The 12,888-nt window shown below is 32.8% G+C and overlaps 1 protein-coding gene across 1 annotated transcript; it reads right to left on the bottom strand.

Moving 5' to 3' along the window:
* Positions 1-383: 383 nt before the first annotated feature.
* Positions 384-2,161, bottom strand: TAF8 (TBP-associated factor 8). The gene is made up of 2 exons (XM_047300361.2): positions 1,884-2,161; positions 384-1,792 (listed from the first exon to the last, which is right to left on the bottom strand). The coding sequence occupies exon 2, from the start codon at positions 1,715-1,717 to the stop codon at positions 665-667; it is 1,053 nt and encodes a 350-aa protein (XP_047156317.1). The 5' UTR covers positions 1,718-1,792; positions 1,884-2,161; the 3' UTR covers positions 384-664.
* Positions 2,162-12,888: the final 10,727 nt, after the last annotated feature.

The raw sequence follows: 12,888 nt of genomic DNA, 5'->3' as shown, positions 1-12,888 counted from the left end.
TTTTGAAGAATAGCTATGCTTAGTAACTGCAATTAGAGGAATAACAGACGGAAGCTGCAATTCAAGATCCCTAATCTTTCTTCCATTTTTGGGACCCAAAACAACAAGGTAGGTGTTTTTAGTGTAAGAATATGCAACCGAACTCACCCCACTCGGACCTAAATTCAGCACTCGAACCTGAACTCATGTGTTTGTCCGAGTCAATGTGATCCTTCTACGAGTTTACCAAATTGAGTTTGCTTGTGAGATGACTCAAACCAAGGTTCTGGGATTGTAAAATCACCTGAGTGTACTACTTAACTCGCAATCTTTATTACCATGATTATATCAACTGAGTGGTGCCTAAAAAAATAACTGTTATTATATCATTACAATACTATCACTGCATAGAAAATTCAGTGTATTGATTCAATTGAATTTGGTGAGTAAAGTACAATATGAGAAGCGGACAGAAGAGCTTTATGTTCAAAAATCCATTAACAAATTACAGCTACACTATCAAGAAAAGAAACAAATTCAACTGCTCTAAAAACATGTTAAGAATGATTCTACAAAGTCACAAAGTCCTCACCAAAGCATCGCAAGCCCTTAATTTCCGATCCTCCCTCAGCCCTCTTTAACACAAATCAACCACACGCCCAAGTCCGTAAATACACTAATCAATCTACAACAGAGTGAGTTCCTGCGGGTTCTCCATAGACTGTTTGAGAATATACTCAGCCCTCCTTTTCTTATCATCCCTCTCATCTTCTCTCCCAACCAATGCCACCGTCCGTGACGCATCCTTATTCCGAATTCTCATATCCAAAGACTCCCCAATGAACTTTTTCCCAGTCTTAAACTTAAAATGCACAGTAGGTCTCACAACAGGAAGCTCACTTCTGTCTCTCTCCACCAATCCATCATCTTCATCACCACCCAACCCTCCACTCCCAAGCATCTCAATTGCCGGAGCAAACGCATCCAACACCGAAACACGGTTCCTGTCACCAACATTACCCTCATCCAAAACTGAAACCTTAACAACCGGAGCGACATCTTTATCAACATCCTTATGGTCATCACCAACGCCTTGAGTTTCCAAAACAGTACTATCTGGCGAAGCTGATGTTCTTGCTTTAGCTTCCGTTGACCCATTTCGCAACAACAACCGTTTCTGCAAACTCAACAACGACCTCTCGGCCTTCCTACGCTGCCTAGCTTGTTCAATTTTATCTTCACGAGGATCAGAAACCCTCTCATCCCACACTGGAGTGTGAATATACGTATGGGGATCTGGCAAAGCCGGTAACCACGCGGGAATATGCTTCGACGGTGGAGTCTCCCCCATCTGATCAAAACTCGGAATGCGACGTCGTTCCTGAACGACCGGAAACCGAGGAATCGGCTGAGCGAACGGAATCTCGTCCGCCGATTCCACGAAACTCACGATATCTCTGACTCCGCCGGGGCTGGAGAAGGCTCGCGGCGCTCCCAGGTCCTCGAAGCCGCGAATCGCGTCGAAGACGGTGCACTGTGATCGGCCGGCGTGGTTCGCATGGGACTCCGCTGTTCTGCCTAGGTCGAGGAGGTAGCGGATTGCGACCTCGGCGAAGGCGTCCAGCGCAGAGGAGGTGGCGCCGTGGAACCCAGCGGCGTTGCAGAGCTGCGCCACCGCGAGACGTGCTGCGGCTCGGCCGTAGTCGTCCTGCGCGGCTCTTCCTCCGCCGTTGGTCATGGTTGGTCGGGGGCGCAATTAGGGTTTCCACGCGCGGCATTGTTCGCGTTCCATGGGGTTTGAATCTTTGACACGCTGCAATTGAAGAATGCCTCGTTTGGGAAAGCAGTATAAAGAGATGAAAGAGTTAAAGAAAAGGAACAAAAACCTAGTGTGATTTATAGACCTTGCAAAGAGAAGGGTGAGGGTGGTGGTGGTGGTGATTGAGTGTGTTGGAGCAATGAAACTGAAGGTTAGTCCGATAATGGAGTGAAAAGATGATTGGGTCGAAGATTAAGAAGTTGGAGTGAGAATTGTGGAAGGAATGAGAATTCAAAGAATAGAGGGATCAAATGAAATGGAAGAATATGAACGGTAAAGAAGGGAACTGGGAAAGGTTTATATTATATATAGAGAAGTGAGCTAGTTTTTTGGTCAATCAAAGCTACAGGAACTACTAGGAGCTTTTGCCCACGCATTTTCAATTCTTTCTTTGTACATATAGATTACGAATGTGGGTATCACTTCTCTGTATCAGCTGTTAACTAAGAATTTATCATTATCCCCATATACATATTTTCTTACTTTTTTTATATCAAATATAAAAAAATATAATTAAATAAGTATCACATTAAAACACTAGATAATAACTAAATAAAAGTTAAAATAGCTATTGAATTGTAAACTTCTTTTTTACGATAATAAAAAATAATAAAATTATTACCATTATTATAATTATGAAATTAAAATGATTTTTGTAATTTTATTATAATTAATTTTTTTATTTTATAAATATTTTTACAATTAAAGATAGGATTAAATATGTTTTTGTTCCTTAACTTTCATTGAAAATTGGAATTAGTCTCTGGACTTTATAAATATGTGAATTTAGTCATTTTAACTAAATTTTGTTAATTTTATTTGATGTTTCAAACGCATTTCTCAGTTAATATTCAAGTAAAAATGTGTTAAACAGTGTAAACAACTCAAATGTTATCATGAAACGCACTTGAAACATCAAATAAACCTAACAAAATTTAGTTAAAAAGACTAAATTCACACATTTCTAAAGTTTGAAGACTAAATTACGCCAAAAATTTTCAAAAAAGACTAATTCCAATTTTCAGTGAAAGTTAAGGGATAAAAAAGGTTTAATAGCCAACTTTGTCCCTAGTTTGGTTGGCAAATCTCAATTTAGTCCATCTTTATAAAAATGTTTGAAATTGATCCTTACTTTTAAATTTTTGAGTCAAAATAGTCCCTTCCGTTAAGTATCACCAAACGGAGTTAATGGGTTAATGATGTGACACTACTTATTGATTACGTGTCAAAAAATGTGCTTACGTGTTGGTTAATTAGGAAATAAATTAGGGAAGAAAGGATTTTATTCAGAAAGGATTTTTTAATTGGGGAAATAAAATAATCTGCAACTGTTTCATTCTTTTTTTCTAAAAAAAAATAATATCTCTTGTATCTCGGCCCATAACTCCAATCAATCTTCATCCTCTTCTCCCCTCTGCGCCACCCATATCAACACAGAACCATCACCATTTTCATACCCCTTCTTATGATGCCACCAACCATCACACTCTTCATCTTTACGTACCTTCATTCACCAACATCTCTTTAACCTGCACCAAGAAAGCAAAGCAATATCCAGAGAAGAAAAATATTAAGTGGAGAAGACTAGCCAATAAACATCACACTCCCCAAAAATCAAATTCAATCTGCTTCATTTTCTTAATCCAATAAAAAATGAGGCAGAATCTACTCCCATCATCTTCATCAAATTTTAACCTAGGATTTCATTCCCCATTTCCCCAATTCCTTTTTAGTACGCAAACCCTAATCCACACCCTTTAGTGAAGAAATTCCAACGATAACGATAATAGAGACCGATCCTTATTAGATGATTGGTGAGTTCATTCGCGTTACCGGTGTCGAGGTTGTTGCAGCGAGTTCCCTCGCCTAGAAGATTGGTTCCTTCTCCGTTCTGAACCGCTGCGTCGTCGGTGACAGTCCGACGGGTAGTATGGTGGTGCTCTTGGTGGCGGCGTCAGCGTGAGTGGTTGGCTGCTGCAACCAGCACGGGTCTCAGCCAGCCGGAGGAGATGCAGCGGATCGAGGCGAAGAATCGCGACAGTGGCGATCCTGGTTCATGTCGTTGGCGTTGCAGGAATAGACGAGACTCCTCTCGCGCGCGAAAAGCGGGGACGAAGGTTTCGACCTGCTGTGTCCAGCGTAGGTGGCGTCGTCGGTGATGCTCTTGGCCGGCAGAAAAGAGGTGCGATGCCGCGAGTGGGGAGAAGATGGCTGCTCAATTAAAAAACCCAATTTCTGAATAAATTCATTTCTTCCCCAATTAAAAAATCCTTTCTGAATAAAATCCTTTCTTCCCTAATTTATTTCCTAATTAACCAACATGTAAGCACATTTTTTGACAATAAGTATGCCACATCATTAACCCATTAACTCCGTTTGGTCATACTTATCGGAAGGGACTATTTTGACTCAAAAATTTAAAAGTAAGGACCAATTTCAAACATTTTTATAAAAAGGGACTAAATTGAGATTTGTCAACCAAACTAGGGACAAAGTTGGCTATTAAACCGATAAAAAATATATTTAACCCTTAAAAATATTAAGTTTAAAGAAATGGTTAAATAAAAAAATATTAGATTTAAAAAATTAGTCACACTATAAAATTGTCAAATTTTATTCGGGATTAGTTTTCAAGTTAACAATTTTAACTCTTGCGGTAAAATCGTTGAAAAAAACAATATTAATAAATAACTATCGACGGTTTTTGTTTAATATAGTCTTTATTTGTGGAGTTTCTAGAACTGTCATTTTGTTGAATTTTTTCAAAACCACTGCTATTTACAAAGGTTTTCAAAATCATCACTACTCAGTGAAGTTTTCAAAACCGTTGTTACTTACTAAGGTTTCCAAAACTGCAAGTACTTATTAGAATTTCCAAAATCGTCACTGTTTACAAGATAGCTAAGATTGAAAATCATTTTAATTTTTTTAGTGTTATTGAAATTATTTTATTATCATAAAAATATTTTAATAATAAAATACACAATTAAATAATTTGAAATTAAAATTAAATATTATTATCTAAAATAAATTGTAAACATTGTTCAATATAATTAATTGTTCAACATAAAAAATAAAATTATTCAATAGTAAAAATTAAGAAAAAAATATGTGCAACAATAGTCAAATGTTTTTTTTATTCATAAAAATGCTCTACAACATTGAATGATGAATTGTCTTATTCACTATGAGCAACTTTCAGCTTGCATATGGTTGTGTTTAAAGAGCAAAAGACCTCTTGATTATCATCAACTTGAGTAGTATGTAGTTTCTGCTCTTGGTTTTATGAGTAACATTTTACTGATAACTCATATTATAGAGCGGAATATTCCTTTAGAACATAATTATCAGTAATATCAAGTTCTTCAATGTAATAAAAGAATAAGTATATTCATAAAATAGTGGTAGTTATAAAAAATGAATTAACTAGGTAAAATTTAATGACTACCTACAAAAGCCTCAATTATGTGAAGGATTCCAGTAAGCCCAAGTTGACACTTTATAAGAACCAAAACGGTCACAACTATCACTAAATTATTACTAAAACGGTCACAACTATACACCTAAATCAATAAATTGCAAACCGATAGATAATGAAATAGTATGGAAAGCCAAAAGCCAAAATTTTGTTAACTACTGTAGCAATATGCAAATAAAACCAGCCAAGGAAACATGCACTACAATGATATGAGCTCCGGTTCCCAAACAACAAATTTTACCATGCCTAAGTTATAATTATGCTCAAAATAATAAGGGAATTAAGTGTCAAAGAATGTGAAATACAAGTGCATATGTATGTCCTCATTTAGCCTGAAACATTCAATTTTTAACTGATTTTTTACTTTAAAAGAATATTTTTTTAGAAAATGTGTCGCGGAATATTTAGTGTAGGGCAAAAACCAATAAAGAGATTAATTGATTCGAGTTAAAAATTGTTTTCCTTTAACACATTTTTACTTTTAAAAATTTCATTAATAAATCTAAAAACTTATGTTGATTAAAAGCAAATAAATAAAGTAGAGAGAAGAGAAAAATTACACAAATAATTTTTATACTGGTTTGAATAAAATGAGTCTACATCCAGATATTAATCTCTCTAAAAGAGGTGTTAACATTTTTACTAAAATAAATAACAATTTACAATAGAAAGATAAAGATGAGATTAGAAAACACATCTCTTAACATATAAGAGAGGACTAACACCTTCTTTTGAGACATAAACGAATGAACAACTTGATTTTTTTATACGCACCAACAACTTAGACATACTAAATAAGAGTTTTTCCTTCTTCAAACATCGAAACCACAATTTTTCTTAAACACTCAGAGTTTTTCCAAACTATACTCTTGCTCTGTAATAGTTTAAGTAGCCTTTAAAGAACTTTGAAACACTATTTATAGGTCGGGGTTCAAGCTAGGTCAAAAGCTTAAAAGACAGCTCCCAACTACCATTGATAATTGATTATCCCAAGTAATAATTAATTATCCCAAATCGTTATAAAATATTTTCTTTATGATAATCGATTATCCCAAGTGAAAATCGATTGAGATAATTGATTATATGTGAACCTTGGTAATTCTTGCTTTCGGCGATAATTAATTATCTCAAGTGATAATCAATTATAATTGATTATCGATTATCTAAGAATTAAAGTGTTTTCTGATGTTTATTGTGATAATCGATTAGCCCAAGTGATAATCGATTATTCCAGTAAACATTCTAAACTAAAATGGTAGATACAAGACTTCTTTATGTTACATCAAATGACTAAAACTATTAAGATCTAAATTACAATAAAAAGCTTTAACATAAATCCATCCAGACATGTAAATGGTTCTTCAAATCTTTGAGTACTTCACCATCAAAATATTTCCAAGCTTTGATCCATCTTATTGGTAATAATCTCCGCTATTTTTATGATGATAAAAAAAAAATTTAAAAGGCTTTTCGTTAATACTTGCATGTTTCCACTTAAACAAAGCCAATAACATAAGTGTAATAAAATCACCCAAAAACATGAGTTGTAACATGTTTCTCCCCCTTTTTTATCATAAACAAAGAGAATTGAGAGACTCCCCTAAAGAGGATCTCCCCTTAATATGGCAAATATTGATAAAGAGACAATTTATTGATCATGAAGCAAAGGTACATGTTGTAGAATTCATCACAAGGGGAATCATCATATTCTTCATCTAAATGACACTCAATATTTGTTATCCTATTATCCAAATAAAAAATGAGGTCACATAGATGGTCATGTTGAGTCACTTGAAGATCAAGTAACTCTTGATGTTGCTGAAGATTACACATCTCTTTCATTCTTATTATTAGATTGGCAATATGTTCTTCCATATAGGAAGAGCTTGTAGGAGCATGTGAAGGATGAAATACTTGAAAAACACTAGAAGGGGGGTTGAATAATGTTGATGATTTTTTTTTTTTTGCAACCCTTCTAATATAGCACGTTCGTTGAGTACGAGATTTATCAAGTAATTATTAAACGCTCGACTTTACAAGTGATTATGAACGGTAACTTCGTTTACATGTTATTCAGAATATACACTATAGCGTTTGTAAGAACTTCCTTCGCTAAAGAACAATCATTTAGTATGAGAAGTTTCTTGTATGTAAAACTAAAGTGCAACTGCAGGTTTTATAAAAGAAGCGTTTAGGCGAAGTAAACAATAAATGCATAAATATTTTTATACTAGTTCACTCCAACTAAGCTATGTCTAGTCTCTTTTATCTACAAAGGGTTCCACTATAATCTTCAACAAGATTACAACTAAGTATTCTTACCACTTTTGTTATCCATAGGCACTCCTGGTACCCACGATACGCTGTCTAGTTGAGTTTCACTCACTCGTGATTGTGCAATATTCTTCATCACTCTTGGTATTCCTAGTCAACGAATAATCTTTTGTTATCCTAGACTAGTTGAGTATTCACACCACTCTTGGTACTAGATCATGGTATCCTCTAATACGCTGCCTAGATTTTCTTAACCCCAAAGAGTTTCAACAACAAGTGTTTTAATTCTCTTCAGAATTGCAATCAACGATTGCTTACAAGTTGTTTAGATTATTACTCTCATAAAGAGGATATATGTTCAATACAATACAGTCTATAAACTCGCTAGATGTTTCTCTTTTCTCTCTTTTTTCAACAATAAGCAAATATTACAATGATGCTCGAGAGTATTGCTTGACTTTTCTTTTTCTCTAATCAAATATTTTCTTTTTGCTTGAGCTTCTTTATGCTTCTCTTTTATATACTTTTCGTAGGATTGATATTTACGTTGAAAGTTATCTTCTTGGGTTATCCTTTCGATTCTTCCTTTGAATGACCTTCTATTTAAAGGCTCTTTGAAAATATATATGTTAGTATGAGCTCTTAGCCTTGATTCTTGTATCTTCTTTGTCTTGCGTGTGACACACTCGTTGGTTAAAGTCAACTTGTCAGAGCATATTTGCTTCTAGTACTTTGGTTAATATAGGTTGTACTTTCTTTCAAACACTTTTTCTTATGAAGAGAACATTTTGTGAATGTCTCTAGCGTCCACTTCTGATATATTTCAAATATAATAATAGATGCGTGTATAGAATATAGTAGATTGTGCATGCAACAAAATATGTCTTATCTCTTATTACTTTTGTTATTTTTGAACTTTACACATTTAATGACATTTAATGCTTGTTATATATATATATATATATATATATATATATATATATATATATATATATATACTTAAGTTTATAATCGAACGCCAAAAACTAACTATGCTTGGCCGAACGTTCATGCACAGTTTCTCGAAACGAAGACGCTCGTCCTCAACTACGATCCTTTCCAAATGAAAGAATTCAATTTCAACCAAATTCACTAGAAACACCGAACGGTCAAGGACCGTTCAGTGACGAACGTACACTTTCATAGTGGAAATTTCATACTAGAATCATTTATATTTAAACTCATTTCTCAACATATAACTTCATAATTTCATACATTCATATCATAGTCAATTTTCATACTTCATACAATCCATATCATAGAAATTTCATATATTTCATACATCAGAACATAACACCATCATATTTCCTTTCCAATCATCAAATCAACGAACGTTCATGCAACACAGAAACATACAAATTAAATTAGATAAGTTTCTGTTACCTCTGAGCGTGAACGAACGTTCCTAGAGGCAAAATTAAGGTTCGCCTGACTACAATTCCTTCTACCCTCACATTCAATAATTCTTCAAACTAAACCAAACAAAAGAATACCAACAATGGCTCAAACAAGATGAAATCATGCAACCAGAACTTGGTTTGCATGTACCAGATAACGAACGACTAAGGACAAGAAAAACTTACCAGTTCAGAACTCGAAATTGATCGGTTCAAACTGAAGCTCTGGACGCCGGAAGTGCTTCTACGGTGCCTGAACGGTGATCGGAGAAGAGAAAAGGTGAGATTTGGTAGAGAGAAGGGAGAGGTTTTTAGAGAGAAGAAGGAGAAATGAAAATTTTCAGAGTTTGAGGAAGAAGGTGCATGCAGAGAGTGTGACGTGAATTTTCTGAAAAATCAAGTTTTGCTTCCCACTTCAAAACGAACGTCCGCTCATCTGCCGACACCTACATTCCACTATTTGATTTCCGAATCCCCTCTGCTTGACACCTGACGTCCGTTCATAGGGTTTTTGGGTGCGTTTTTAATGATTCTAACATGTCTACTCTTTTTAAACATATTGGCTACCTAATTGAATAATTTATTTTCATTTCAAAATAATTAAATAATCTAACAATAATTAGATTATATATATTTTAATATAATAAAAATGTGAAGACACATGAAAATGTATTGGTTTTCATTAGTAATATTATTATAAAGTTAGAAAAATAAAATTAAACATAAATTTATACCTTTATAAACTTAAAATATAATTAAAATAATGTATGTTAACAGAAGCGGGTGTGATTATATGTAGAAAAAAAAATGATAAATATTTTAAATTGTAATTCGGTTTTTAGTTGAATTTTATAGTTTACTTGAACCGATATGTCTTACACAGAGTTGGGCCCAGTTTTCAAAGAGTGTTTCATCCTATACCTCTAAAATCTCATCTTGCATTTCCAAAAATTACATTTTTAACTTTCTAACATCTCATCTTACACCTCCAATTTTTCCAAAATTTTCATTTCAACTTTAATAAATATTTTTTCATTTTCTTTTCTTTCTTATTAAAAGCATTCTTCACCACTTTAATAATAATTTAATTTAATTTAAAATTTAAATATTATTTAATATAATTTAATATTTTAATAATTATTAAAATATAATTTATATTATAATAATAGTTATATTAAAAACTTAAAAATAAAATAATAAAAATAAAAATAAAAATAATAAAAATAAATAGTAATAATAAATTTGATTTAATATATTTAAATATATTAAAATATTAAATTAAATTAAATAATTATTAAATTTTAATTAAAAACCAAAATTTTAAAAACTTCAGATATTAAAATCAAAATATGCTAACACTTTTGCTTTTTTATTTAAAATTTAACAAATATTAAATTTAAACAAAAATTATAATATTATTTATTATATTTTTATATTTTAATAATTATTAACATATGATTTATATTTTTATAACAGTTTTATTAAAAGAATTAAAATAATAATAACTAAAATAAGAATAATAATAATAAAAATAAAAATAACATTTCATCATATATTTAAATATATTAAATTGTATTAAAATATTAAATTAAATTCAATAATCATTAAAATTTTAAAAGTAATGTTTCGGATATTCATATCCGATGAATAATTGTTTTCAAAAAATTATTTTTTATTTAAATTTTAATAATTATTTAATTTAATTTAATATTTTAGGCTTAATACCCTCTTTCGTTCTCACTTTCGTTGGATAATGTCAATTCAGTCCTCATTTTTGAAAGTGTTTGGAATATGTCTACAGTTAGTAAAATTTACGTCTAATTTGTCCCTTCCGTTAAGTATAATCAAACGGAGTTAGTGTGTTGATGATGTGGCACCAGATATTGATGACGTGTCAATTTATTGTTTGGTACGGTGGTGACCTGTTAATAAAACACCATATTATTGAGGTTTTTAAAGTTAGGGTTTTTATATTAGGGGAAAATTGATTTAGAGTTTCTACATCGCGACACCGTCATCAACCTCTCCCTCCTCGGCAACGTCGACATCCGCCTCTCCCTCCCCAGCGACGCCAACATCCGCCTCTCCCTTCCCGGTGACGCCTTCGACCTCGTCGTCCACGCCAAGACCACCCTCGTCGCTCCACTGGTCCAACCAGCATCGTCACTACAGATCAGACATCGCAAAACAAATAACCCTAAAACGTGCATAGAAACACTTCAAATAACAATCTACAACTCCGCAAACACGAACGCAAGAACAGGAAATCAAACCCCACTTCTCGCCACTGATCAGCAAGATGGAAGAACCTCAACCCAAATCGAAATCAGAAAAATCAAGAATTTTCCCAAAAACAGAGCGAAACGAAACTCTGCATCCCAACTCTAAAAAATCAAATACCAAAAGAGAACCCCTAATGAATTGCAACATGTACTGAACCCTCATCTACGTAGCCTTTGTACACGTTCCCGAAGCCTCCCACTCCAACCATCAATTGTTCATTGAAGTTATCGGTGGCGGCTCTGATTTTGCTATGGAGAAGTAGCGGCAGAGGTTGGTTGGCAGTGACGATGAGCCACCCCGCGAGAAGTTCCGCCTTTTTTGCTGGAACCACTTTCAAGGGTGATATTCTTTTTGTATTTGATGAGGAAGAAAACAAGAATAGAAGAGAGCAAAAGGACACCTGCAACTGCTCATAGTATGGCTTCTCGGCTTTTCGTAAAGACGCTACTTTTCTTGTTTGAGCTAAAGGGAACCTTAGGCTTTTGAGGAGGAGGGTTTGGGTTTTGTCCAGTGAGACTAACTGTTGAGTTGCTGATTTTGAAGACTTCAATTGCGTTAATAATCGCGTCTTTGATCCAGCTTGCATGGCGAGGTGTTGATGATTTGATGATATAAGATTAATTGATTCTTTCTTCTTTTTGGAAGCTGTTGATGATTTGATGATATAAGATCTTTTGATTTAAGATGAGAATGAGAATGAAACCTCTGTTGTGCATGAATTTGATGTTTTTGAGGTTGATTATACATACATAAAGCTCGGTTGTGTAAGGTGGGAAAATGGGGGAATGAATTATTAAAGAAGAAGAAGACAAACAAAAAGAAGAAGACCCTGAAAGAAAGTAACACGTCAGCACCCACAAAATAATATATTGACACGTCATCAATATCTAGTGCCAGATCATCAACACACTAACTTCGTTTGATTATACTTAACGGAAGGGACAAATTAGACGCAAATTTTACTAACTATGGACATATTCCAAACACTTTAAAAAATGAGGACTGAATTGACATTATCCAACGAAAGTGGGGACGAAAGAGGGTATTAAGCCAATATTTTAATATAATTTAAATGTATTTGAATATTTTATTTAATATAATTTTATTTGATTTTAAATAAATAATTGTTTTTTAAACTTTATCTTTTATTTAAGTTTAATAATTATTTAATTTATTTTAGAATTTTAATATAATTTAATATATTTAAATATATTATTTAATATAATTTTATTTTTATTGTTATTATTTTATTTTTATATTTTTAATATAACTAATATTATAATATAAATGATATTTTAATAATTATTTAAATATAAAATTATATTAAATAATATTTGAATTTTAAATTTAATTATTATAAAGGTGGTGTAAAGTGTTTTTAATAAGAAAAAGAAAAATATAAAAACGTATTTTTTAAAATTAAAAGTGAAATTTTTGAAAAAGTTGAACGGAAGATGAAAGGTTAAAAGGTTGAAAATGGAATTTTAAAAAATCCAAGAAGACATTAGAGGTGTAAGATGAAACATTCGTTTTCAAAACAGAAGCCCAAGAAAGAAATTGTGGCACTAATATCACAGCAAAAACATGAAACGACGTCGTGAGCAAATTTATGTATGAAT

The sequence above is a fragment of the Vigna umbellata genome, chromosome 8, assembly GCF_029865625.1.
Source record: "Vigna umbellata cultivar VRB3 chromosome 8, Vumbellata_1.0, whole genome shotgun sequence".
NCBI lineage: Eukaryota > Viridiplantae > Streptophyta > Magnoliopsida > Fabales > Fabaceae > Vigna > Vigna umbellata.
This window is presented reverse-complemented; position numbering and strand designations above follow the sequence as displayed.